Source organism: Python bivittatus, unplaced genomic scaffold, assembly GCF_059951505.1.
Source record: "Python bivittatus isolate LINGU-HERP-01145 unplaced genomic scaffold, Pbiv_v1 ctg000970_np1212, whole genome shotgun sequence".
In the NCBI taxonomy this organism is placed as follows: Eukaryota; Metazoa; Chordata; class Lepidosauria; order Squamata; family Pythonidae; genus Python; species Python bivittatus.
The window spans coordinates 4,454,116-4,479,578 of NW_028277121.1; the positions used below are offsets into that span (position 1 = coordinate 4,454,116).

The 25,463-nt window shown below is 44.5% G+C and overlaps 1 protein-coding gene across 11 annotated transcripts in view; it reads right to left on the reverse strand.

Moving 5' to 3' along the window:
- Positions 1–6,409: 6,409 nt before the first annotated feature.
- Positions 6,410–25,463, reverse strand: part of ADD1 (adducin 1) — a 50,161-nt gene continuing 31,107 nt past the window's right edge. For 3 of the 11 annotated variants that reach the window (XM_088131235.1, XM_088131232.1, XM_088131233.1), the window contains 4 exons: positions 25,149–25,241; positions 13,443–13,599; positions 12,655–12,750; positions 6,410–7,424 (listed from right to left, as the gene is read on the reverse strand). In XM_088131235.1, coding sequence (XP_087987361.1) covers positions 7,090–7,424; positions 12,655–12,750; positions 13,443–13,599; positions 25,149–25,241 — 681 coding nt within the window. In that variant the 3' untranslated portion in view covers positions 6,410–7,089. The other 8 variants (XM_088131241.1, XM_088131239.1, XM_088131236.1 and 5 more) reach the window with 5 other exon arrangements.

A 25,463-nucleotide genomic window follows, 5' to 3' on the forward strand; every position in this document is an offset into this window, starting at 1 on the left:
TACAAATGAAACTGGCTGATATATTAATGATTAAAAGGGATATACAAATAACAAACCAAGAGAGTGATCTGGATAATTTTCCTATATTGGATTTACAAAAGTTTTGAAAGGCTTTTGTGAGAAAGGACAGTATTTGAAGGCATTAAAGATCAAGACTGTTAAAAGTAAAAGGTAGGTATATAAAGTTAGTTTATTTGATCAAGGTTAAAATAGATACATTGTTATCTCTGGTAACCCTTAATGAACTTTTGCTGACCACAACTGAAATTATGAGACTTTAAGGATTTTGTAGATGAGATATGGAAAGAAAAGATCATTTGTGGTATTTTAAGAGGTGATTGTTTATAAAATTGTTTATACTTCTTGTTATGAAAGGGGAAGTAATTTCTTTATATATTCTCTTTTTCTTTGCTAAATTCTTATTTTTTCTTTCTTTTTTCTTTCTTTTTTCTTTCTTTTTTCTTTTTCTATTTCTGTTTTTCCTTTTCTGCACGTTTTCTTTATATTTTTTTTGTTTTAGTTTGTATTCTTTTTAATTGTAATATATTACAAAAATAACCTTAATCTAAAAAGATGTTTTGGTCAAACTGAGTTGTTCCATTTGGCACGAAACTAGATACAAAGAAGGATCTTATTGCTGTCCTCAGAATGAATTAATATGATTCAACTACAGTTAGAAAACAGGCTACAGGTAGTCCTGCTTAATAACCACAGTTGAGACCAGAATTTAGGTCACTAAGCGATGTGGTTGTTAAGTGAATCATCACGTGACCGGACCTGATTTTACCACCTTTTTTGCAGCAGTCATTAAGCAAATCACTGCAGTCATTAAGCGAATCACATGGCTCCCCACTGATATTGCTTGTTGGAAGCGGGCTGAGAAGGTTGCAAATGGCAATCACATGACCCTGGGTCGCTGCAACCAAGCGCCCGGATTGTGATCACATGACTCTGGGGATGCTGCAACAGTCCTAACTTTGGGCACCGGTTGTAAGTCACTCTCTAGCGCCGTTAACTTTGAACAATCACTAAATGAATGATTGTTACGCGAGGACTACCTGTAATCTCAGGGCATTATCACAGATGAAAGACATCCTTATTGCTTCAGAGCCCTACATTTATATAATTTTATATTCTTGTTCTTTGCGGTGGCTGTTTCAAGTATCAGCATATCATTTAAAAGATCAATGGTAGGATTTTTATTTTCACCATTTGTAAAACTTTCTTTGATGAGAATTTGGTCCACCCTTCACAAAGTTCCAGTCGTGAAGTGGGATGCTCTGCGCAGCCTATAATGAATGAAACAGGGCAGTCAGGACTTTGAATTCAGCAATTCGCATTCTGATTTGGAATGGCCATGAGGTCAGGAAAATGTTTTAGAATACCTAACCACAATATAAGGCCTTGTTTTCTTCATACAGAGGGAATTATTTATGGTAGGGTGATATCACTGTGCCTTATGTTTGAGGGGTATCCAACTGGATATCGATCTCTTGAGCTGAGGCTCAGCATGCCCGGAAGAGCGGGGCATAGCCTCACATTCTGGATCCTTGAGCTCTTCATCTGACAAGCTAGCACGTTGGGTCGTGGGGTTCCTGCTCAGTGCGCCTGTGACTGCCTCTTGACTGGACAACAGACTTTCTCTACACATCGTTCAATTCCGGCCATGTCCTATGACAAATTGGGAAAGGTAGAGGTAATTTATATGCATGTTTTTAGAGGTCCACACAGTATCACAGGAGGACACTCTGGAAGACCATTCTTGTAACTGAAACCAACCATTGCCTAATTGCTTGGCAGACGATCCGGAAATTCACCCGTCTATCAGCAAGCAGGGCTTGACTATTGCAGTTCTTATTTCCTCCAGGAAACCATTATGAAGTAAGTTAGAGGGAGCTGTTGCCACTCACATGTGCTCCAATGCTTAATTAAGAATTTGCGGGATGGATGCCAAAGAACAAGAACACCAAGGGGAACGCCGGGACAGCAGCAAACGTTTGAGAAAGATTATTAAGAAATCGTCCCCAAATATACTCACAGCGCCAGGGGGCCCTTCCTCCATCCGCCGCAGTGAGCCCAAGCAGCAAGGACGGTTTCTGGAAGTTGACTCGCCAGGAACCCAGTTTTGTGGGACAAACATTGCAGCCTTTTTCCCCGCTCCTCCACCAGCTCTGGAGTGATTAGCAAGAAGGAAATCCAGGCAGGCAGCGGGGGAGCCTTGCCGAGGGTGCCAGTTAAAAGGTCACAGAGCAGAGCCCGTTAACTTCTGGTTACCGCTTATTAGGGAAGCACCACACCATGGAGAAAAGCCACTCCGGAAGAGAGAGCTGGTTGAAGCAACCTCTCCGCTTTGCAAGGGGGAAACAAACAGGTCAGGCACAGGACAGGAATGCAGGCTAATTCTCCACAATGGACTTCGGCTGGCACGCTTAGGGTACTGTAGCGAAGGGCGGGCTGGAACTGTAGATGGACTATGGGTGGAGGACCTGGGAGCACTGAAAGGCTGTGCTTTACAGGTGTCCTTAAATGAATAAATTGAATACCTTATTTATAATAATTTATTATAGCAATTTACAATAATAAAATGAATAAAGACGACTTTGTCTTACAAGCTGACCTTGAAGTGTTGGTGCTTGTAAAGCAAAGGGGCAGGATGGAGACTTGGTGTCTTTAACTCCCCCATTAGCACTTTCCAGGTTCTGGGGAACTCCTCATTCCATCAATGAGAATGTCCAAGGCTCGGAAGCCGACACGCGTGCTGTTGCCCCTTCAACTAGGGTGGTTGCACGGATTCAGCAGGGAGGTGGCCTACGGTAACGCTAGCGCGCTGCCTTCAATGGCACTGTTATCTAGCAACTTGCGGGACTGGCCAAAAGAAACAATGCAGGACCCCAACCAACAGAGACCGCAGTGTTGTTTCATGATGGGGAACCTCTCCTATTAAAGCAGAGCTAACCCTGCCAATAGCCAGTCTAACTGCCAGCCAGATAGAAGCTACAGCAGGCGAGGCAAAGCTAATCAAGACGTGACAGAGGCTGTGCAGGCAATGCAACTGCGGACAGGAATGTGACCTTTAAATTAAAAAGGACTCTAAACAGCAGCACACACCATTTAAGAGGCACACAACGGCAGCATTCCCAATGCGACACACAGCACAGGGTGTTATGGTCCAGCGAGAGGCCCTGGGGGCACCAAGGGGCCAGCTGACTTGGAGTCCTTGCATAACGTCACCAGCAGGCCCAGTTGCTTGCCTGTTCGTTCTTCCCACCCAAAAGGAACCTGAAACAAACCCTGCCGCAGGGCTTGGGGGGCCCTCTTGGAGAAGAACCGAATGGGACCAGCTATGGCGTCAATGGGAGCGGAAAAGCCGTCAAAAGAAAGGGGGCAGATCCGGCCAAGGGCCACGCAGCGCCACCTTCCAGAGAAAGCTTGCCAAGGCCGCCTCGGGGAGAAGGGGCAAGTGGGGGTGGGGGTGGGGTTTCTAAGCCCGGCCTGCCTTCTGGGCCCCCAGCCTAGAATCCAGCCGCTCTTAAGGGCCTGGAGGGTGCCAGCAGCCCAGCTGTGGAGCCAGGGGGCCAATGCCTGTGTAAACGTAAGACTGCAGTTTCTAGGGCCACCAAGAAACATACTTCCAAAAACCACCTTTCGGCATTAACTTTTCTTCTTCCTCTAAATACTGGCAACAACAGCCTTTACGTGCCACAGGCATGAGAACACAGAATTAACTTGTTCCAACTTGTCAAGAAACTCCCTTTGCACCCTCTTTTCTGAGGAGAAGTCGTCTCTTCTGTTCATCTGACGAATGGAATAGGATTCTGAGATAGTCCGCTGGCGGTTTTAAGAGGAGTTTCCCTTAAGCAGTAACTATCCTGGACACCTTTTGGAAATCACACTTTGTGTGAGAAGGGCAGCCATACAAACAAACAAACAAACAAACAAACATTAGCAACACTCGCTCTTCAGAAACTGCGCTGCGGCCTGTTCAGAAAGGATCAGGCTTCAAGGTGTTCCGGAAGGCGCATCTGTCCGAGGGGGGCTGCTCCTTTTTGACTGGGAGCGGCCGGAGGGCGAGGCACGGGCCTCCGGAAAGCCCTTCTGCACTGGCACCCCACCTCTGTGGGCCATGCCAGTCCTCAGGCACCAGGACTCTGCCAGGCAAAGCGGCGTTGCAGCCACGCCCGCAGGCAACCAGAAGCAGCCGCACGACCCAGGAAAAGACACTGTCCCTTTAACGATCCAAAGCAGGCGCCCGCGTCGGACGAAGCCCCTCTTCGGAAGGAGCGGCACGGCACGCAGGCCCCAGCCTGGCCCCAGGGCCAAAACTACCCCCTCACGCAAGGCTTGGAGCACAGCCTAGGGATGGCTATGCACGAACTTAGGACGACGCAAATCTCCTTAAAACGATTTTATTTATGAAGAGAACCGCACGGTAACAACACAGGACTATACAATCTAAGACTCTTATATTCCCCTCCCACCCACTGTGGTGTTATCACAACCCGCACAAATTTCCATATTTTAAGACAAGAATAGAAATAAAAAAATCATTTCAGGTATCATCCCAAGGTAAGCTCCCTACCCTTTCTAACAGACACACCGAAACAGCAGCTTTGGTCGACACGCGGCGTCAGTCCCGGCACCGGCTCAGAGCGAAGGTTCTTGGCAGGACAGAATTAAGAAATGAGCTGAAGGCCACCATCACCCCACCATCAACAGGAACCATTTACTCTTCGATTTCTCCCCTGGTACAGCAATTTAGGTCCTCCTGTGTGGTGCTCGCTCCCACCAAACTTCCTCTTGCGACCTTTCCCGATACTACAGAAGCAAAATTTAAGCTGTTCTAATGTGTTTGTTTGGAATCTACTATGTGGTTTACGATCACTGCAATTTATTTTAAAACAAATGATATGGCAGATCAAACTAACCATGTTTCTAAAATTTTTCAAAGAAACGACAATTAGAATAGAATTAATTCTAAAACACTCAAATACATCACAAAGTGTAGGTTCTATGCTATATTTTTAATGAATGCAAAAAGTGCAATGGAAAGCAGGCCCAGCCGACTCAGTTTGATCTCTAAAAGTGGGTTCCTCCACAAGCAAGGGGCTGGATCCCTTTCAGCATCACTTGCTGCTTGAATCACCCCTTTCATGAAGAACCTGGGTTTTTACCACCAGGAAGAACCGGTCACTTGGCAGAAATGGCGTTTGGCCCTCACGCAGGCGTGCTTGCGCGGTTGAGATTGGACTGAGTCCCCGACAGGATTTGTGAAATGCCCAAATCGAATCAGTTCCCTTTGAAGCGGACTTTTCCAAAGATTGCCTCTTGCCTGAGGCCTTTAAGACACAGAAATTAAGTTGCCTGTTTTATAAAATGAGTGTGTTACTTCCTACCTTTCACAAAAGGAGACTGCTGGGATGGGGCGCGTGGAGAGAGAGCAGCTTCCTTTTAGTTAGTGAATATTTTCACCAGAAGAAAAAAAATACTTGGGGGACCCGGGAAGCTTCTGCTCGGGCACGCCGGGGATCAGGTCCGCCCGGGCCTTACTTGGCCCCCTTGGATGCGCCTCCTCCCTCCCCCTTGTGCAACAGCCCCACCAACTACAAGGAACGTTTAAAACCGTTTCTCAGACCTTTTAATGGGAACCCCTGTGCCCAATATTCAGAAAGTGTTCTGTCTCCTGCCAATGAAAAAATGCCATTCCCACAAAAATGGAAGATTGCTATTTTGCAAAAATCACAGCTATCGCCTCACCTGTTTAGTATTTTCAAAAGAAACAGTGGCAAAAATATAGGGAGATATGGGCTTTTTTTTCCACACCCCCCACCCAAACCTATCTGAAACTTGGCAGTTTTGATCCATCAGCACAGGCCAACTTTGCTTGCACATATCATCCAATTTTGCCATGCAATAAAAAAGGCAGCAGTTTCTTAAAAAGATAAGGTAAATTTTTAAAGGCGTCTAGAACACCCTGCGCCTGTTTGCCTGAATTCTGACAGACTTAATCACCTAACAAAATCCTCCACTTGAGCTCAGTTCTTGGTGACTTCGAGGCCATCTCCACACAGCACAGAAACCCCCCCCCCCCCCGGAGGTCCTGATGGTCTCCCACGCAAGGACTAACCCGATGAGTTCGGAATCAGCTTTTCAAGGTCATCCAAGGCTGGCCGGGTGCCAAGCCCTAACGAAGTGGAACAATTTCCGCCAATGTCTCCCCATTATGTCAATGCAAAAAAAAAGGGGGGGTGTCGTTTACTGATTTCAAAAGATGGTTCCTTATGGCTCTGGATTTCTGAACTGAGATTTGGACCACGAGTGGCGCTGGGATCAGTGCCACTCCCCGCTGTTGCATCTGTAACTGGCACAACCTAGGAGAATGAGGACCCACGTAAATAAGGGAGCCAGTCTGTGCTTGCTATGAATAAATTTTATTTCCAAGGACATGAATTCATCTTTCATATGTTTAAGTGTGACTGAATACAATGCTCTGCTAGAAAACAAATTAGTAAAATAGCTGATTATTCTGTGGAAAAGGCTATATTAAACTGAATAGAAAACAGGCAGGGGATGAGCAAGATAATGCCACAAGTTACTTCATTCTTAGACACAAAAATAGGTTCTGGTCTCAGCGATGTTACAACACCAAGCAAGGCAGAGCGCGATTTAAAGCCTCGGGAACAGGCTGCCTCACGACACAGGGCAGAAGCAATGCCCACTCCACCAGCACGAACGGGCTCCGCTCCTCCGAGACTTAAAGCCACTTGCACCAGAGCGAGAGCGGACGGGAGGAGCGCGCGGAAAGCCTCGGGGGATTTCAGAGTTTACACAAAGTGGCTTGCTGTCCTCCATGGAAGCCTTTCCTTAACATGCTCAGGATAATCCCTGCTCAGCTGCTTTTGCATACACAGGATTAGCACCTTCTGCTTGCTAAATTTCATTTATAAACTTAATCAGTCAAGCTATAGTGTTATTTGTTCTGGTTTGTTTTTTTAACGAGAAAGACCAAACAAAAGCACATAGTAAAATCTGATATATTCCAGTGATTAATAAACATAAGACGCTTAAACATAACAGCCTTTCTGAAGGTCTTTAGGAATCACTCTTCTTTTTGTTTTTCTTTAGGAAGGAAGGCGTACGAAACTTCTTCTTCTTCTTGGAAGGAGACTTCCCCGGAGACTCATCACTGCCTGCTTCGGCTGCTGCCCCCTCCTCAGCCAGGGGAGAAGGGGGCTCTTCGCTCGAGGGGAGGCAGGGCTGGGCGCTGCCGGGAGGACCCTCCTTCTGGGGCGGGGCAAGGCCGGGGTCGGGCTCGTCGTCCTCTGTTCCAAAGACTTCGGAAGGCTCGTCGGGGGCGAGGTCCGGGAGACTCGGCTTAGAAGCAGCGGCTTCACCGGCTTCATGGCCCGTCTGGCCCGGCGGCCCCTCTAGTGAGCAAGCGACAGGAAAGGCGGGTTAACCCCTACCCCTTTCCGCCAACCTTCCGGCCTCGGCGAGAAAGGGAATTTCTCCAAGGAAAACCCTGCGCAGCCCCATCCCATCAACACGGCAGCGGCAGAGAGGAAAAGTTCCACGTGTTATTAAAAAAAAAAGAAAAAAGACGCTGGCAAGGCAGGGGTGGGCCCGTTGGTTGTGCAGGTCCTCTACAGACGACTCAGTCGCTCTCCTCTAAGCTCAGTGGCGCTACGCAAAAGAACCTGCCGCTGTTCTTCAGACAGAGCAGCACTACCAGACTAGAACTCGCGTGAACCGGGAAAGGGTAAATTTACCCCAAGTGGCCTCCTCATTTTGCCAACTCTACTGGCTTCAGGGGAAGGATCTTAAGCTCTCTGTAAGCACAGCTGCCTTCCAGGAGCGAAAGTGAGAACTGTGTTACGGTTTCTTCCTTCTTTTCAAAGGGGAAGAGTGGACCACAGAACACGCTCCAAGTCAACGGTGAACTTCAGGGCCAGCTCAAGGCACCTGGCACCCCGGGGCATGCTGACTGGCGGCACCACCTCCCACCAGTGGGAAGATTTGCGCTCTTTGAATGATTCAGAAGGAGGGGCAGCAGTGGTGCTCCTCACGCTTGGATACCAGAATGCTTACACCATCCAGGGAGGAAGAAATCCCAGGGGTCACTTAACCATCTATTCCCATATCTGCCCCGAAGGGTCACCACCCTAGGGTGCCCACAAGCGACCCAGATCGTTAGGCAGAAGCCAGCCTTCAGCCTCACCCAGCGCTTCTTCCAAGTTTTAGCAAGAGCGAAAGGCCTGGGCTTCTCCTTCTTCCATTCTCTTGAACGGTTTATCTGAGGAATCGGAAGGACTTTTTCCCAACAGGAGTTGTACAGTCCTGGATGGCCACTGCCCCGTTTCGGTGGACTAAGGAACAGCAAAGTCACAGGCACTGCCTCGGCCTCTTCCCCATTCCCCTGAATCAGCAACAGTGGTAGAACAGGTAGACCTTTTTCAGACTGGGGCGCACCTCTCTCTCTCTCTCTCTCTCTCTCTTTTTATGAAGGAATTCGGGGATTCAAACATGCACATGACACAAGTTTGGGTATTTTGAGAGCTGCATGCGTAGGAGGAAAACCCAGCTCTGTGTGGAGGGTCAGAGGAGGGCTGACCCTCAGGGCCAGCTTTCCAAACTTTTATGAGCAAGGCAGGAGAGAACGCACAAGTCTGCAGTGGCCTGTGCTGCCCTTTGGCACTTTCTGCTTAGATGAAGTCGTTCTCTGAGAAAGAAAGGGAGGCTGAACTTGTACTGGTGACCAAGGCAGGCAAGGCCAGGTGTGGAATCACCTCTACCAGCCAGGCGCGCTGCACATTAACCGTCTGCTTGAACATCTGGTCACAAGGAAGAGCCACATGGCTCCATTTGGTCAAGGGAGCAGAAGAAACCCGGAAACCCAGGTCTTTGTACGTTTCACATCGTAATGTATGAGCTAGTTCTCGTGCTGGAAAAAAAGGCTGTTCTTGACCATCCTGTTAGTCCCAAGGAGGAGGACATTTTCAACAAAAAACTAGGCTTAATAAATTCTGGAAAGGTTTCTTGTTACACTCGTTTTAGTACATGGCAGACATTTAAAACGGGAATAAATCAGGAGATGAGAAAATATTCTACGGAGATCTAGCCAAATCATTCTCCTTATGTTTTCTATGCAGAAGTGAGGTCTTAGAATCTTGTTTTCATGATCCAATTTAGGGACTTCAGTAGAGATTTACCATTCTGCGGGATGTAATATTGTGTTCCCTCCTTTATATTTATTTGTATTTAAACAATCCTGTATATGGTGCATTTTTTTTCAAGTTTAGAATTTGTTAGCACAGTGATGATAGTAACTTCAAACTCTGCAAACCAAAAACTGTTAGAAGTTTTAAACTGGGTTAAGTAATTTAAAAGCAGAGTGAAAGGAGAAAGCCGTATGGCATATTAAAAGCTCAATTAGCTTTGCTGAAAATACTTTTAACTCCTTTTCTGCTTTCGTTTTTTAATACTCCAGCCACGGATGCAGAAAAACCGAGACACTTTTTTTCTAGATTATAAAACGCCTGTTGACAAGGTTATAGAGAACACCAAAAAGTTACTTTAAAAAAATCACCATCTTGCTCATTAGATTATACCTGAAGGAACGTTAGAGTCTAAAACAGAAAAATCTGGAACCTGGCGAATGCAGCGCTACGCACTGTATGAAGCCATTCCAGTGGACGTAAATGCAGAGGAGAGAGGGGTGCTTCCGTCTCCCAGAAGCCATGCGGAGTTCTGCCACCGTGCACGCAAGAGAAACGCAGATCGTGAGATCTGCAGCCTGTTCTGGCTTCTCTACTTGGAGCATCATCCGTGATGGGCCTGCTCAGTCTGGGCAGCGCACACTCACCACTCGGAAAAGGAGATGCTCTGCGATTACGTCTAACACAATGAAGTTATTTAACATGTTCATATTTCTCTCCTGAGGTAATTTCAGGCCATTGTTATGGTGTAAGAAGCAATACAACCCTAGTTTATTTCATTTTTCCCTCTGGGAAAAGTAAGCTGTTAGAAGTAAGGTCGGTTGTGGGTTATAGCTCTAGGACCCAAAGATACCTACACACCTCATCTAGATTACGATTAGATGCACCTCTGCTCTGCTCAGGCTGGCAAAGCAACTGAAATAGTTAAGCAAAGTCAAGATATGCAAGTGCCTGACTAATCAGGTCAACACAATGAACACATCCAAAAGAGGCCAAAAAATGAAGCCAAGCAGAGAAACAAGGCAGGGCAAGCGGGGGGGGGGGGGAAGCATCATGATACTTACTATGGCAACAGGTACTCTTTATCACATCCACCTCCTGTTTGTAATGCAGCCACAGGAAGAGAAAAGCACAAATAGAGAATCTATGCATCCATCACAGCCACTGAGTTAGAGTAGAAGAATGGCCAACGCCATTCTTATAGAGGTTACAGAATGAAATGGTGGGAACAGATAACTTTGTCACAGACAGCTGGCACATCCCAAGGCACAAGGAAAACAAAAATGCTTCTGGTTGTACATTCACCTGATGTTTACCAAGTCACAAAATATCACTGGAAGATGTCTCCGGCCTTGGCCTCACTGAGCAGAGACCTGAGAGGGAAGACATCTTTCTGTCTAGGTTAAAGCAGGAACGCGGGGCCCAACTACAATAACGCTAAAGAAATCTAAAAGCCTCTAGAGTCCCCCATCGCTCTTCCTCCTCCTCCTCTCTCTGCATTATCCCATCCTGAACTCCTGATTCCCTGCTGGACTGAATCCCAGGGGCTGGGCAGGGCTTGGTGGGCGCAGGCAGCCCTCGGCGAACGGGAATGCCTCTGTCAGGGAAGGCTGCCACGCAGGACCTGACGGATAGCCCCGGTGGCATTTCTGAACTCCGGCCCAAGCCGCCTGTGGACCTGGTAGCCGTTCCCTAGGTGGCAGGACTGGGGACTGGATCAGGCCCAGGACAGCCCCGGCTGGAGGGAGGCTGGAGGCTGAAGACACAGTTCAAAAGGAGGCAACAGAAAACCACTCCTCTCCTGTTGCCAGGAAAACTACATGGATGTGCCCCAGAAGTCACCAGAAATTTAGAATCTCTTCTGAATTGGGGACTAATTTCCAAAAATGTCAGGCTTAAGAATATGCAAGGATGCACACTGTGACATAAACGAGAAACAGAATTTCACCAATATCCTTGATGTCCTGGTTTTAGTCCCATCATTTCTCAGGGGCCAATTCTAATACAATATATACTTTATATCTACCACAGAAAACCTTATGCTGATGAAAAATTTGAGGAAAGGAAGAACAGATCAGACCTTACTGGATAGTGTAATAATTCAATAGTGTCAAAAACATGCTCTGTATATTTTCAGAAAAAAATAGACTTATTGCTTCATCATAGACTTAATTATCAAGCAAAAACCACTGAAGTGCAGGAGAGACCTTCCTTTCCAGAGAGAAGACCAAAGGTACTTCCAGATCTGTAGCCTTCTGCATCAAAGGTGAACAACTCCAACAACCTAAACTGAATATGTTCATCCACTGATTGGGGGGGGGTGGTTGTTTCACTGAGTCAGCTTGTAAAATGGAAGTTGAAGAGACTCAGCAACATCAGTGTGGAAGCAGGAGGAATTATGCCAAATACTCCACCAAAGTCACCATCCAGCCCTGAAACACAGAAGCACTCCTTCCTCCAATTTGGGTACCACCTGTGAATCTGCTGCTGGTTTGCTGACCGTGAGCCCAACTGCCACATCTATACCTCCAGTCTTTCAAATTCCTGGTTTGGAGGCTGTGCCTTTTTAATCAATAGGAAAAGGGAATGGGCTCCTCAGGGTACTGAAGAGCTGGGCACTCTAGATCTTGGCACGCAAATCAGACGGGGAGGATGAAGGTCCACAGATGGCTGCACGCAGAAAGGATGACATTTTAATAGAGTGTTTTGCACAATGGAAAAGCAAACACACAAACAAAGCTGGGAGTGATTAAGAAGGGACTGAAAAATCCAACGGCATATTCCCAATAGCCATCCTGGTGTGGCTCTTTCCAAAACCTGTGAAGGCTTCTGGAGGTTAAAACTAAGAGGGGAGACTGTCACAGTGATACTAGAAGGGGTAGCTCCGTCAGAATGAGGAAAAAGTCGAGCATCTTTTCCACAAGCAAAGTCTAACGCCCTTTCTAGCACCAAAATTAAAGGAAAAATGGAAAAGTGTCCTACAAACTGGATCCGTGTGGTTTGAACACGTTCTTCTCTCCCAATTCAAGAACTAGGGATCATACAATGAAACTTGTGGATCAGACAAAAAAGTGATGCTTCAAGCTACTGTATTCATCACATTAATTAAGATGTGCTGCTGGACAATTTTTTAAAGAAACCCTGGAAAGCTATTATTGTACTTCCTGGCAATTGAGAGCTAAGTGGGCCCTCCAAATATGCCGACAGGAAGAGCAAACCTTCTCCCTCACGCCCTGCTCACGCCTTCTGGAGGCTCTACTTCTGCCAGAAACAGAGCCCTGGAGCCCCAGCTAGGCTGTTCCAGGGGCACCTGTGCCCATTTCTTTATCCCTGTTAGCACTGTTTAGCTCTGCCTTTCTACAGAGAAGAACAAATCCTTTGTCTTTTCTCTAGGGTTTCGATGAATGGAAATATAACCCCTCAGGTGCAATCATACACATACCTTCCTCAAGTTTTACTGGAGTGCTGGGTGGGGTACAAGCAACAGTTTGGTCTGGAGAGCTCCTGTCTCCCTGCTGTCGGCCATCTTCAGAATCTTCTACAAAACATATCACAATTGACATCTTAAAAAAAAATCAAACTCACTGTGAAACAAAGGAAATCAAAATTAGGAAAATCCTCCTTGGAGGCCAGCTCCAGTGTGAATGAAAATCATGGCACAATGTGCCTTTTAACAGCTTAGCTGGTCAGCTCACTATGACTTTGGAGCCCAAGCTCTTCTCAACAGGGCTACTGCAACAGGTTGTATGTAGGGCTGTGCAGAAACTCCAGTGAGTCCAAAGGTTCTGCCCCAAGGTACAAGTGTCCTGGCCCACCTTTAATGCCTGCAGGTGGAACAGAAGCAAGAAACGGGGCCTCCTTCTGCCCCGTCAGTCAGTTAAGCCCAACGGGCAGAAGAGCTGATGTCCGGTTGCCCCAGCCAACAAAATGCAGCCACTTCTCTCCTCTGCAGTTTTGCTGTAAAAGCATCATGCTCTTCATACAGGAAAGTAGAAAGCTTCAGAAACAGATGCAGTGAAGAAGGAATGGCTGTAGCACTGTGGTTAGCATACACTAGAGGTAACTTTTCTGAGAATGGCACGGCTGGACAAAATGCACGATCTAAACTCAGAGGTACGGTGACTGTCAGCCCACAGGAAACTTCCAAAGCAGCTAAGCGTGTTCAGCAACCAATTCCCCGTGCCCAGATACCACATGACCACAGGTGTACAGGTGATGCAATTCACAAACCTTCTGATTGCCTCTGTTTCCTTTCTACTTCTCTGCGATACTCCTCCAGCTCTCGGTCTGTGAGCTTGTGGAACGGATTTGGTCCAGTCGTGCTAACGATAACTCGTGGCTGATACTCCTTCTCAATGATGGCCTTGGACGCAGTCACCAACTCCCCCTAATCAGAAGAAGAGAAATTCCTTTCACCGCTTGAGATACAGAATGCTGGGCACACTGGGGAAAGCGGGAAGATCTCAGCCTAACTGAGCATAACCCGAGAAAAGTTTAATTTAGCAGAGAGGGGAGAGGCTGCCCTGCCAATCCCGCACCAGGAATCTAACACAGGCAACTTTTTAAAAAACCTTAGCGTGATTAAATTGTTACAAACTCATAAACAGCTTTCTGATTAAACTACACTATAAACACTGTAAATAAAGCACGAAATCAGCCGACTAGACAGACGCAGGAGTGCTTTTGCTGGCCGGTGACTGAAATGGGATTACAAGCGCTCTCTGACCAGAGTGGGAAGAGAGCGTTTCCGCTGGCAACCACGGATGCCCAAACAGACTCAAAACTGGCAGGGGGCAAGAGGGCTGCAGAGGTCTAAACCCAGGCTCTGCATCTGTCAAGCTCCAGGCATATTATTCTGTCCCATCCAATTTTTTGCAGTTAAAGTCAAATCAAAAATTTAGATTTGCATTCATTAACAATTCCCTCGAACGCTTGCATCGGCACGCTTTTTAGAGTCACAACTGTTGTGTACCTTAATAAGGAGCTCCCTCACCACACCCTCCGAGTCTACGATCACCGCTGCTCTCAGACACACACCTACAATTCCCAAGCACACGCACAAGGCATTTTGGACACCAACAAGTCCTGGATCTGATCTGATCTGATCTAATGTAGCACGTTTTTTGTTGACTCGGGTGACGACCGATCCGGTACGTTTCTGTAAATTACGTCTCACCATATTGTTACGTCACACCATCATTTATTTGTTTGTTTGTTTGTTTGTTTATTTGCATTACATACATCATTAATACAAAATTAAAAATAAAAATAAAAATAACTCCTCAAAATGGCTCCATTTTCAAACATGGAACACGATGACCATGCCAGATTCCCAAAGAACCTCAAACTTTTCTTACTATCTTGCATTCCCACTGAAAATCTCTCGGTGGACTAACAACTATCTAGATTTTGTTACTGAGCCTGCTGACCATTTCAGACTGCTAAACAGTTCATCTTCAGTTTTTATTTAGACATTCCTAATTGTTAACCTTGGCGAAGAGGTTTATTTCTTCTTTTTATTTTTTTTTACTTCTGGTGAATTGTAGTAAGGATTAGATCCGAACAAGAGTCCTCTGCCAAGATCTGGGGAAGCGACACCCACTCTAGAGAAACATTCCTAAATCCATCAGAGGTTCTACCACCAGATGATACAGTTCTGTGAAAAACCATGCTTGGGTACCTTTGGCACTGAATGTTGTCAGAAACCCATGTGGTACATGATGGGAATCTGAATTAACAGTACCAAAGCTTGGTGTCTGTTTCATTTAATTCTTAAACAAAGTCACTCACAAAAAGCAATGTACCAGTCTGAGAACGTCATTGTCCCCTTTGACTGAGTAGCTGGTGGCACCACTTTTCATTGCAGTAACTACAACCATAAGTTTTGTGAAATCGGCAAACAATCCTATTCGTATTCATATTGTGCAGAAATTGAACTCAGTAACATTTGAGGGTTTCTAGCATGACCTGCTTGCTTTGGGTCCTGCCAGAAGAGTCTTTGTGGTTTAGGGCTGGATGACACGACTATTCCAAAACACGGACTTTTTCTGCATCACTGTTGTAGTCTTGCTTGTAAATTTGGGATCGCTCTCTGGCTGCAGGACCCATTTGTTATCAAATGTTCTCACCTTTAAAGCCCTACATGGCATGGGTCCAGGTTACCTGAGGGACCATCTCACCCCATTACATCAACCCATCCCACCTGGTCAGGCAGAGAGGGCATGCCGCAGACCCTGTTGGGGAAAGAATGTCAACTGGTGGGGGCCAGGAGGAGAGCCTTCTCTGACGTTGCCCCTGCCCTATGGAATATTCTCCCACTAGAGGTGAGGCGAGGCAGGCCCCCACCCTCCCAGCTTTCTAGAGTGAATTGAAGACCTGGTTCTGCTGACTCGTGTGGGGTGAGAAGAGATATAACCAGCCCTGGGGGTGGCTGGTGCCTTGAAGACGCTCCTGGAGCCTAATATTTTACTTCATCATCAATATCTTGGAAGATATTTATTATTTCTAGGAATAGTTATACTGTATTTAAATTAATATTTATTCTTTTACAGTAAATCGCCCAGAGTCGCTTCCAGTGAGATGGGGGTGAAAATGTGAAATATAAATAAATAAATTTGTACCTCAGCAGATGGACAGATGGCCTGAAACTACTGTGGAGTTCTCCGATACAAAGCAAGATTCACACTTTCTTCAACAATGTGAGAAATCATTCAAGTCCTGAGCATCCTCAGTCTTCATGCTTGGCAACTGATATGAAGCGCTTATTGTGGAATGCAGTGTTTGATTTCCACTAGGCTCAATACAGCCTCCAAAGTTCCATTTTGATCTGCCCACAGAAGTTCCTCCAGGTACTCTTTGGTAAAAGATATGAACATAGCTTCATGTTCTTCTTAGTGAGCAACGGCTTCCACTATCAGTGGTTTTCTGATGGTGGGGTTATAAACACTAATTTTAGCCCAAGCAAGAGAGCTCTGCAGATCTGACATTATTCCAGAGATCTTGGTGACTTCTTGAATGATTTCATGTTGTGTCTTGCAATGATTTTGAGGGGACAGACACTCTCAGGCAAATTTACTATTGTCCCAAATCTTCTCCATTGTAAGATGTTAAAAAAGGCTTACATATCCTTTTCCAGAATGATAGACATCCATGACTTTTTTTATGGTGGTCTTCAAAAATTTCTTCTGACTGGGACATGGTCCATCTCTAGAATCTGTAATGTGATGGGGAGCCAAAATTTGTGATATTTATATAGGACAAGGTTGGCCCAAATAAGACCAATCATTTAATGAAGTACTTGCACAACTGGCCCCAGTTACCCCTTCGAGTTGAATGAACTGGAGGGTAATTACTTTTTCAGACCGGAACACTGCAGGACCCATGGAAAAAATATGCAGAAACAGAGCAAATACTTTTAAGGTGCTTCCCACTCTCATCCTGAGCTGAAAGTTAAGCTGACTACCGCAAAATGTAATTGTCATGTTTTCACAGCATTTTAAAGGATCACCGAAAGTAAGGGTTGGAAGAGATTTTGCGGACCAACACCACCACAGTATTAGCAAAAGATGGCTACTCGGCCTCAATTTAAACACCTTCAATAAAGAATAGTCCACGATCTACTGAGACTGCGAGGAGGAAATCCTTTTTGTTTCCAACTGCATTCTGCTTCTTTGTAGCTTAAATCCATGGTTTCTTCTCGTTATCTGGAAGAACCGTGAGCAAAGACAGTCCTTCAAATGCTTAGAGAGGGTTATGATATCTCCCCAGTCTTCCCTTCTCTGGATTAAACATATCTAATGCTCGTCTAGGATTGTATTCACTTTTCTTGTTTGCATTTGCACCACAGTGTTAGCTCAAGTCTGGCTCGTGATCCATCAAGACCACCAGATCCTTTCTTCTTGTCCAATACCCGGGGATCCAGAACAGTGAGGCCCTAGAATCTATTCCGAAGCCCCAGAGTATACAAGCCTAAACAGGCTTGGGCCTTTGGGTCCCCTTTTCCATCCCCTCTGCTTGGATTCTCTCTCTTTTGGGATGCTCTTTGGAATTGTTGTCTTTCCACGGGTGTTCCTGGGTCCTCTTAAATAACTGTCTCTCTTCCCTGACGAGGTAAGAGGTAGACAGAATTGCCTTTAACCCCTTCACTTTCTGTTCTAGGAGGGCGATCAGCTTGCACTCGCAGTATGCGCAGTTCTTTGGGCTCCAGGAAAGGTAACAAGCAAAGCGCATCCCCTGCAACTAACAAAAGCAGTTCCCCTACCTACATGTTCCTCAAGTTAACAGGCAACGAACAAAAGTGCTCCCCTTGAGCCCTCCTGCCACGCTTCTGCTTGCTCTTCGTGTTCATCTACCCAGCTGGCGCCCACTTTGAGGAACTGGCTTCCTTGTATGTCCCCTGAAGCTCCCTCAGCCAGGACAGCGACACACAGGATACAGCTGGCAGCTGCAGTCCCTCCTCTTCTTCCTCTCCACAGCGGAACTAAGAGCACCAATCTTAAAGTGAACATTTTTTGTGTACTGAATTTGCCCTTTTATGCAAACATCAAAAAATCAACATTGATATCTTAACAGCAGCTATCCATCAGAAGTTTTAACTTCAAGTGAATAAGAAACTTAAGGGTCACAGAACGTAAGGATTTTAAAGACCCTGGAGATCATTTAACCCCCGTGCAGGAATTCACTACTGCAGCACCTGCAACAGAGAGCCATCTACTCTCTGTTTATACACTTCCAGCAAAGGGGAATCTACCACCACCCAAGGAAGCCTGTTCCACTGTTGAATGGCTCCCATGAGATTCTAGAGCGGAGTAAATGGCAAAATGTGAGCCAGGTCTTTGCTGCCATAAAACACATACAGAGCAGGCTGGACAGCTGCACACAACATACATCAGTGCCTCCACATCAAGCTGGAGGGCATTATGTGTTGTCCATTTATTTGTAAATGGGCTGGCAAGGAGTTAGAATCTACAGGCTGCACAAAGATGAGGGAGTGGAGGGCACAGCAAACACAATAGAGGACTGTATCAAGAGGACAGAGGATCTTGACAAGCTGGAAAAATGGGCAGAAACCCACAAATAAATGACCCAGGCCCTCATCAATTCAGTTAGACCATTGCAATGCACTCCATGTAAGGCTGCCTTTGAAGATGACCCAGAAACTGCACGTGACCCAAAATGCAGCAGCTAGCTGGTTGGCAGGCAAGAGCTGCTGCTGTAACATCACGCCTGATCTACAATCTGCACACAGCAACTGACAGGTTTGAGTCTAGGGTTCTGGTTTTGGCACAGAAAGCTCGTTCCGGTCTCCAGAATATGCCAGGTTTCCATCCATGAGAGGGAATCCTCCATCACGGCTCCCAATTTAGGGAACGCCTTCCTTCATTGGTGACTGGTCTGCCACAACTATTGCTTCAGTGGACCTCTGAGAAACAGTCTGGATTAACTGATTGGCAGGATCTTACATTTTGTACTTTTAAAATTTTTGATTATCTTTACTGTTTATACTGCTCCATTTTGTGGATATGGGTTGGTGGGTGATGAGGGCAATGTTGATTCTATTTTATGATTGCTTTTTCACTGTTTTATTATCAGTTTTGTTATTTAGGTACTTGACTTCTAGGGCACCCAATCTCACCTTAGCAACTCTGTTGGTAGAATCTTCCTTGCCAGACTGACTGACCTGGTTTTCTCTGAATCTCTCTCCTCCTCATCTGAAGAGATGGGCACCATCTTTCAGTTCTCTTCTCCAAGATAATACCTTCAAGAAATTCTTCCAGAACCCCAAGATACAGTTCATCTCATTTTGGAGATAGAAACTCATTCAAACTCAACAGACCTTCCCTGACCAGCTTCTACCAACCATAAAATGCAACCCCATCTCTTCTACTTGCTGTTCACAGTTGGCTGGTAGAACACAAATCTGTTTCCTGGAAAAGGGTAAGCCAAAATAGGAGTTCAAGGATTCTGCTTTCCTTTCTTACCCATCTCTCTTTACTCAATTGTAAGATGAATTCGGATCTGGTCTGGTCCTAGAAGGTTGGACTTAAGGCAGGGAGGAGACTGTATTTGAACAAAAGTCAGAACTCGAACATGGTACCTACTACCTTGCAGTTTTGGTGTTTGACCTCTGCTCTGCATCTGGAATCTCCCTGGATTCTGTTTGTGCTAATTGCTGGGACTGACACTGATCTGCATCTTACCACTGAATTTTCTATGGTCTGCCTTGACCCCTTGGCAGCTAAACAGCCCTGCTCTAAAGGGAGAAATGTTGTTGTTCGTTCAGCAGCAGTGACCTTTGTTTTTTAATGATTTTATTAGAGATTATAATTGCAATAGTAAAAACTAATACAAACTAAAAGAAAGAATAGAAAGAGTAAAAAGTGAAAAGGAAAAGAAAAAATGTAGAGGAAAGAAAAAAGAATGAAAAAAGAAAGAAAGAAACAAACAAAGAAAGAAAGAAAGAAAGAAAGAAAGAAAGAAAGAAAGGAAGGAAGGAAGGAAGGAAGGAAGGAAGGAAGGAAGGAAGGAAGGAAGGAAGGAAGGACGGAAGGAAGGCAGGAAGGAAGGAAGGAAGGAAGGAAGGAAGGAAGGAAGGAAGGAAGGAAGGAAGGAAGGAAGGAAGGAAGGAAGGAAGGAAGGAAGGAAGGAAGGAAGGAAGGAAGGAAGGAAGGAAGGAAGGGATAGATATAATAAAAAGAAACATATAAAGAAGTGACTTCCCACCTTCATCATAACAAGTATAAACAATTTTAGTAACTTTTCACTTCTTTTTAATTTACAACCAAAGATCTTTTCATCCCATGTCCCATCTCTTATCTATAAACAAATCCATAAAGAATTGTCATTTCAGTCCCAGTGTCAGCAAAAGTCCATTAAGGGTTGCCAGAAATAACAACGTATCTATTTTAACCTTGATCAAATAAACCAACTTTACATTCCTTCCTTTTACTTCTAATAATCTTCATCTTTAGTCCATTCAAGTAATGTCGTAGAACTTAATTTCGTTTCCTTTTTGCCCCTTCTCACAAGATACATCCAAGTTTTAATAAACCTCCTTCTGCCATTTCATCCTAAACATCTTTTGGACACAGTCTATCCATAGAAGCAGACTTCACTATTGACATTGTTGATGTTAACTTCTGATTCCATTTTTCAAAAGTATCCTTCAGTATTTCCAGTGTTATAATACTTTGTGTCATTCTGTAGCTATTAATCAGGTTTATGTATTCTTCTCCTTTAATTAAAATCTTTAGTTTTCTCTAGTGTCCAATTTTTAAAATTGCTTAGAAAAAATTCAAAACAAGTCCACTTTCCCACAGGAAGGGTTCTTTATAACTAATTCCAAAATCTTATTTCAAATTATATCTGGACCCTTAATCTGTTTTTTTACTTTCTGAAATCAAAATGATAATTAGCTTTTTACTGTTTATTTCAATTTTTTAATGTTCTTAAGCTTATATTTAAATTTTTCTTTCATTAAGGATTGAAGGCAGACTCACCTGGTGTTTTCAGACTTGTCAATCCTGAGGTCTCTAATAGCTGAAAACTAGTTAACAAGCAATTTCCAAGTGTGATTAGAAAAAGAAACATGCTTCCAGTGAGGCTGGAAAACTGACACCCATGCTTTGCAGGAGAGATTGCAGCCAAAAGGTAGCTGGATGCAGGATCCAGACTGCCCATAATTCTCTCCGGATAAAAGAGAGATCTTGAGATTATCCTTACGCATTCCAGACAGCTGTGGGTTGGGGTTTTTTTGGGGGGGGTGAGCTGGCAGCAGAAACTGTTGTTTTTGCAGCCACTTGCAATCAGCTGGGAGTCATGGGTTTCATCGTGCTCTGAGCCATTAATGCAGCCTTTTTAAGGACTTAAAGTTTGTCCAAACCTCATCTTTTTAATTACCCTGGAGTTTAATTTTTTTCTTAGTGTTTCATTAAGATTGAAAACCTTCAGACCTGCAAGTTGGACATTTGCTGGGTGAGTTCTCTTCAACCAAGGAAAGAAAATTATGGGTTTCCAGCTTTGTAAGATCCTTTTTTTTATAATATATAACAAAGGGGGAATTATTTGTTGTTCTTTGGAAAGTTTTTAAACGGTAAGGATTTGGATGAAATTGATTTAAAAAAAGACTTGGAAATTCATTAAAAAGATCCTCTATGTGGGAAAGAACTTTATGTTTACATTTTGATCTGCTAACAAAGGTTATTCACTAGAGAGTACCAGATGGCCACCTAAAAGGAAACATTTTATAAATTGGTTCAAGAAATCCTAGAAATGGCTGGTGTGGGTCTTCCGGGCTGTGTGGCCGTGGTCTTGAAGTTTTGCTTCCTAACATTTCACCAGCACCTGTGACCGGCATCTTCAGAGTGCAGGAGCACAGACAGGAGCAGTTCTCTCTGTGCCCAGGGTGATGTGACCCTTTTGTGGGTATTTATAGAGATCTGAGGGGCGGGAAGGGGGGGGATTGGGGGTGTGTGGGTGGGGTTGGGTTACTGAGTGGCTGCTTGTTTTGGTGTCAGCATCTGTGTGTATCTTCCTGGGGATTAGGCAGGGTTTTTTCTTCTATTGAATTGTTAACGAGGGGCTGCTGGGGGTGATTAGCAAGTTCATTGTGTGAACTGTTCACATGTCCTGGTGGTTGAGCTGAGTTCATTGACCTTTTGCAGGCTGTATTTTTCAGGATTGGTAGCCAGGTTTTGTTGATTTTTAGACTCTCCTCTTCTTTATTGAAACTGTGCTGGTGTTTGTGAATCTCAATGGCTTCGCGGTATAGCCTGGTATAGTTGCTGTTGGTGTTGTCCAGTATCTCTGTGTTTTCAAATAGGATTTTGTGTCCAGTGTGCTTGAGAGCATGTTCAGCTACTGCAGATTTTTCTGGTTGCTGTAGTCTGCAGTGTCTTTCATGTTCTTTTATCCTGGTATGGATGCTGCGTTTTGTGGTCCTGATGTATACGTGCCCGCAACTGCATGGTATGCGGTATACTCCTGCGGCGGTGAGGGGATCCCTTTTGTCTTTTGCTGATTTTAGCACTTCTTGTACTTTTCTGGTGGGTCTGAAGATTGTTTGGAAATTGTGCTTTTCCATGAGTTTTCCCATGGGAAGTACAAGAAGTGCTAAAATCAGCAAGAGACAAAAGGGATCCCCTCACCGCCGCAGGAGTATACCGCATACCATGCAGTTGCGGGCACGTATACATCAGGACCACAAAACGCAGCATCCATACCAGGATAAAAGAACATGAAAGACACTGCAGACTACAGCAACCAGAAAAATCTGCAGTAGCTGAACATGCTCTCAAGCACACTGGACACAAAATCCTATTTGAAAACACAGAGATACTGGACAACACCAACAGCAACTATACCAGGCTATACCGCGAAGCCATTGAGATTCACAAACACCAGCATAGCTTCAGTAAAAAAGAGGAGAGTCTAAAAATCAACAAAACCTGGCTACCAATCCTGAAAAATACAGCCTGCAAAAGGTCAATGAACTCAGCTCAACCACCAGGACATGTGAACAGTTCACACAATGAACTTGCTAATCACCCCCAGCAGCCCCTCGTTAACAATTCAATAGAAGAAAAAACCCTGCCTAATCCCCAGGAAGATACACACAGATGCTGACACCAAAACAAGCAGCCACTCAGTAACCCAACCCCACCCACACACCCCCAATCCCCCCCCTTCCCGCCCCTCAGATCTCTATAAATACCCACAAAAGGGTCACATCACCCTGGGCACAGAGAGAACTGCTCCTGTTTGTGCTCCTGCACTCTGAAGATGCCGGTCACAGGTGCTGGCGAAATGTTAGGAAACAAAACTTCAAGACCACAGCCACACAGCCCGGAAGACCCACACCAGCCATTGTATGCCGCCCATGAAAGCCTTCGACAAATCCTAGAAATATTTAACCCTATACTGGAACCAAAAGTTGCTACTGAAGAGAATCAAGTTCCTTGGAAAATAACTGAAATGGAATTTAAGGTGGACTTAAAAATTATAACCTATAAGAAAGAGATGGAAATATTGGACTTACAAATGGAACTGGATGATCATTTGGAAATTAAAAAAGGTATACAAATAATATACCAAAAGAGGGATGTGGATTACCCATTTAAATTGGAATATAAGAGACTTATAGGAGCGGCTACACTAAAAATATATATGGACTTTGATATGGATGACAAAGATTTCAAAAAAAGAAACAATAATAATAAAAGAAGAAGGATGTTAGAACTTTATGGGATTCAAGGATTGATGGGAGAAAGAAGAAAAAAACATAAAACTGGTTTATTTGATTATGGTCAAGTATTAGATGGATTAGTTTGTAATATCTGTTACTATTTTTGGTAAACGAATAAGGGATTATTATTTCTGGTAATGTTTAATAATTTTCTGGGTTTAATTTTTTTGTAATGTTTAAGTGTTAATTGGGTTTAATAATGGGTTGCTATCTCTGGTGATGATTAGTAGTTAAATTTTTTATTCATTTGTAATGTTTAATTGTCAGTTGGGATGAGATTTTGTTTATTAAGAGAGGGATTAAGGGGATTATGTTTAAATGGAAAGGGGGACTAAATGCTTATGTTGCTAGTTATGTCTGTTAATCTTCATACCTTTCGTTGATTCATAAGGAGAGCTGAGGATTTAGAGATGGGTTTATAGAAAACAGGGTAAAGTATGGAATGAAGATGTATTTGGTAGTATTTTGAGAGACAGTGATAAGTTGTTAATGTTGTATATACTTGCTGAGGATGAAGGGGGAAATTTCTTCTTACTTTTTTCTGATGGGGGATTTTTTTTCTTTTTCTTTGCACTTTTTAATCTATTTTTGTATTTGATTTTTGTATTAGCCTGATCAGTTTTATATAATTCTCAATAAAAATTATTAAAAAGGAAAGGAAGAATGCAAACTTAGTGTCCTTTTAAAGGTGCCAACCACAGTTTGAGCAAGATTGTTATTCCCTCCTCTCCCAGTGCTCAAAACCTGCTGGAGAGAACTGTCTTGAGTTCTCCCCACGAGGAGCGACTGTGGGCAATCCCCGTCCTCTTTTTGCCCGGAGAGGTTCGAAGAGCCTCACCGGCTCTTCATTCTTCGCCAGGATCGTTGGTTCCACGCTTCATGGAGCCATCTTCAACCCATCATTACTTTCTCGGAAGCCAGTAACAGTGACCTTTGGATGGATCAGATCTCAGCAATTCTCAGTCAAGGCATTATATATCTTTCCTGGGGAAAATGCTAGAATGTGTGACTGTTGCCATTTTATGCAATGTGCAACTTGGCTGCCTGGGGAAAGATGGGCCACATCACTGATTCTAAGAGATCTCTTCATAGCTTTTAATGTGGTTGACCAAAAAATTATGCCTGAGAACTTTTGCAAGTTACAGAGCTATACTGGAGAGGATTTTGGAGAGCAAAGGTGCACAACTTACAGCCCAGGCCCACATGAAACTCTGCGGGGTCAGGCTCCCCGCACCCTCCCCAAATTCTATCACCCAACAGTAACAAAGCCACAAGGTGCAGCCTTGGTTATCTCCTGCTGCTTCATCTGTAAATGAGACACATCTGTGTGCGCGTGTATGCACAAATGTGCATGGGAAGATGGGTTGGTACAGCTTGTGGTAAAAGACTTCAGGTAACCACAAATGGACCACCGGGGGTCCATTAACACATAATTCTACTTCTAGGTAACATGCAGAACTATTCTTGGTAAAATCTGTAGCTATTTGGGGAATTATACTGGCGTAGACCATGTTTAAAATGAAATTACTCAAAGAATCTTATAACCCTTCACGAATCCTACTTAACAACAAACTCACACCCAACACATAGATTTGCTTTTGCACCAACAAACAACAACAGAGATTATAAACTAGGGTAAAAAGGAGGTTAAAAGCGAAAGAGCATTGAGAGCAGTAGGACAGTGCAGTAAGTACCTTTCTAACAGAGACAGATTTAGCTGGACTAAAGGCCTGCTCTGTGGGATCGAGCCCTTCAATTGTTTCCGTACAGTCTGAGAGGGGAGCATCCTGAAACAGGAAATTGAGTAGACAGAGCAAACCAAGCTCGGGCTTAGATTATCAGCTAAAAGCTAAAAACATGCAGAAAAACATTTAAAGTGTTGATACACAAGCAGCAGCAATAGAACAGCATGCAGAAGAACCCTGAACTCCACTTTAGCGATATCCTGGCCATGTTGATAACAAGTAGTTAGACCCAGGAAAGTACATTAGAAATAACCTGGACATAAC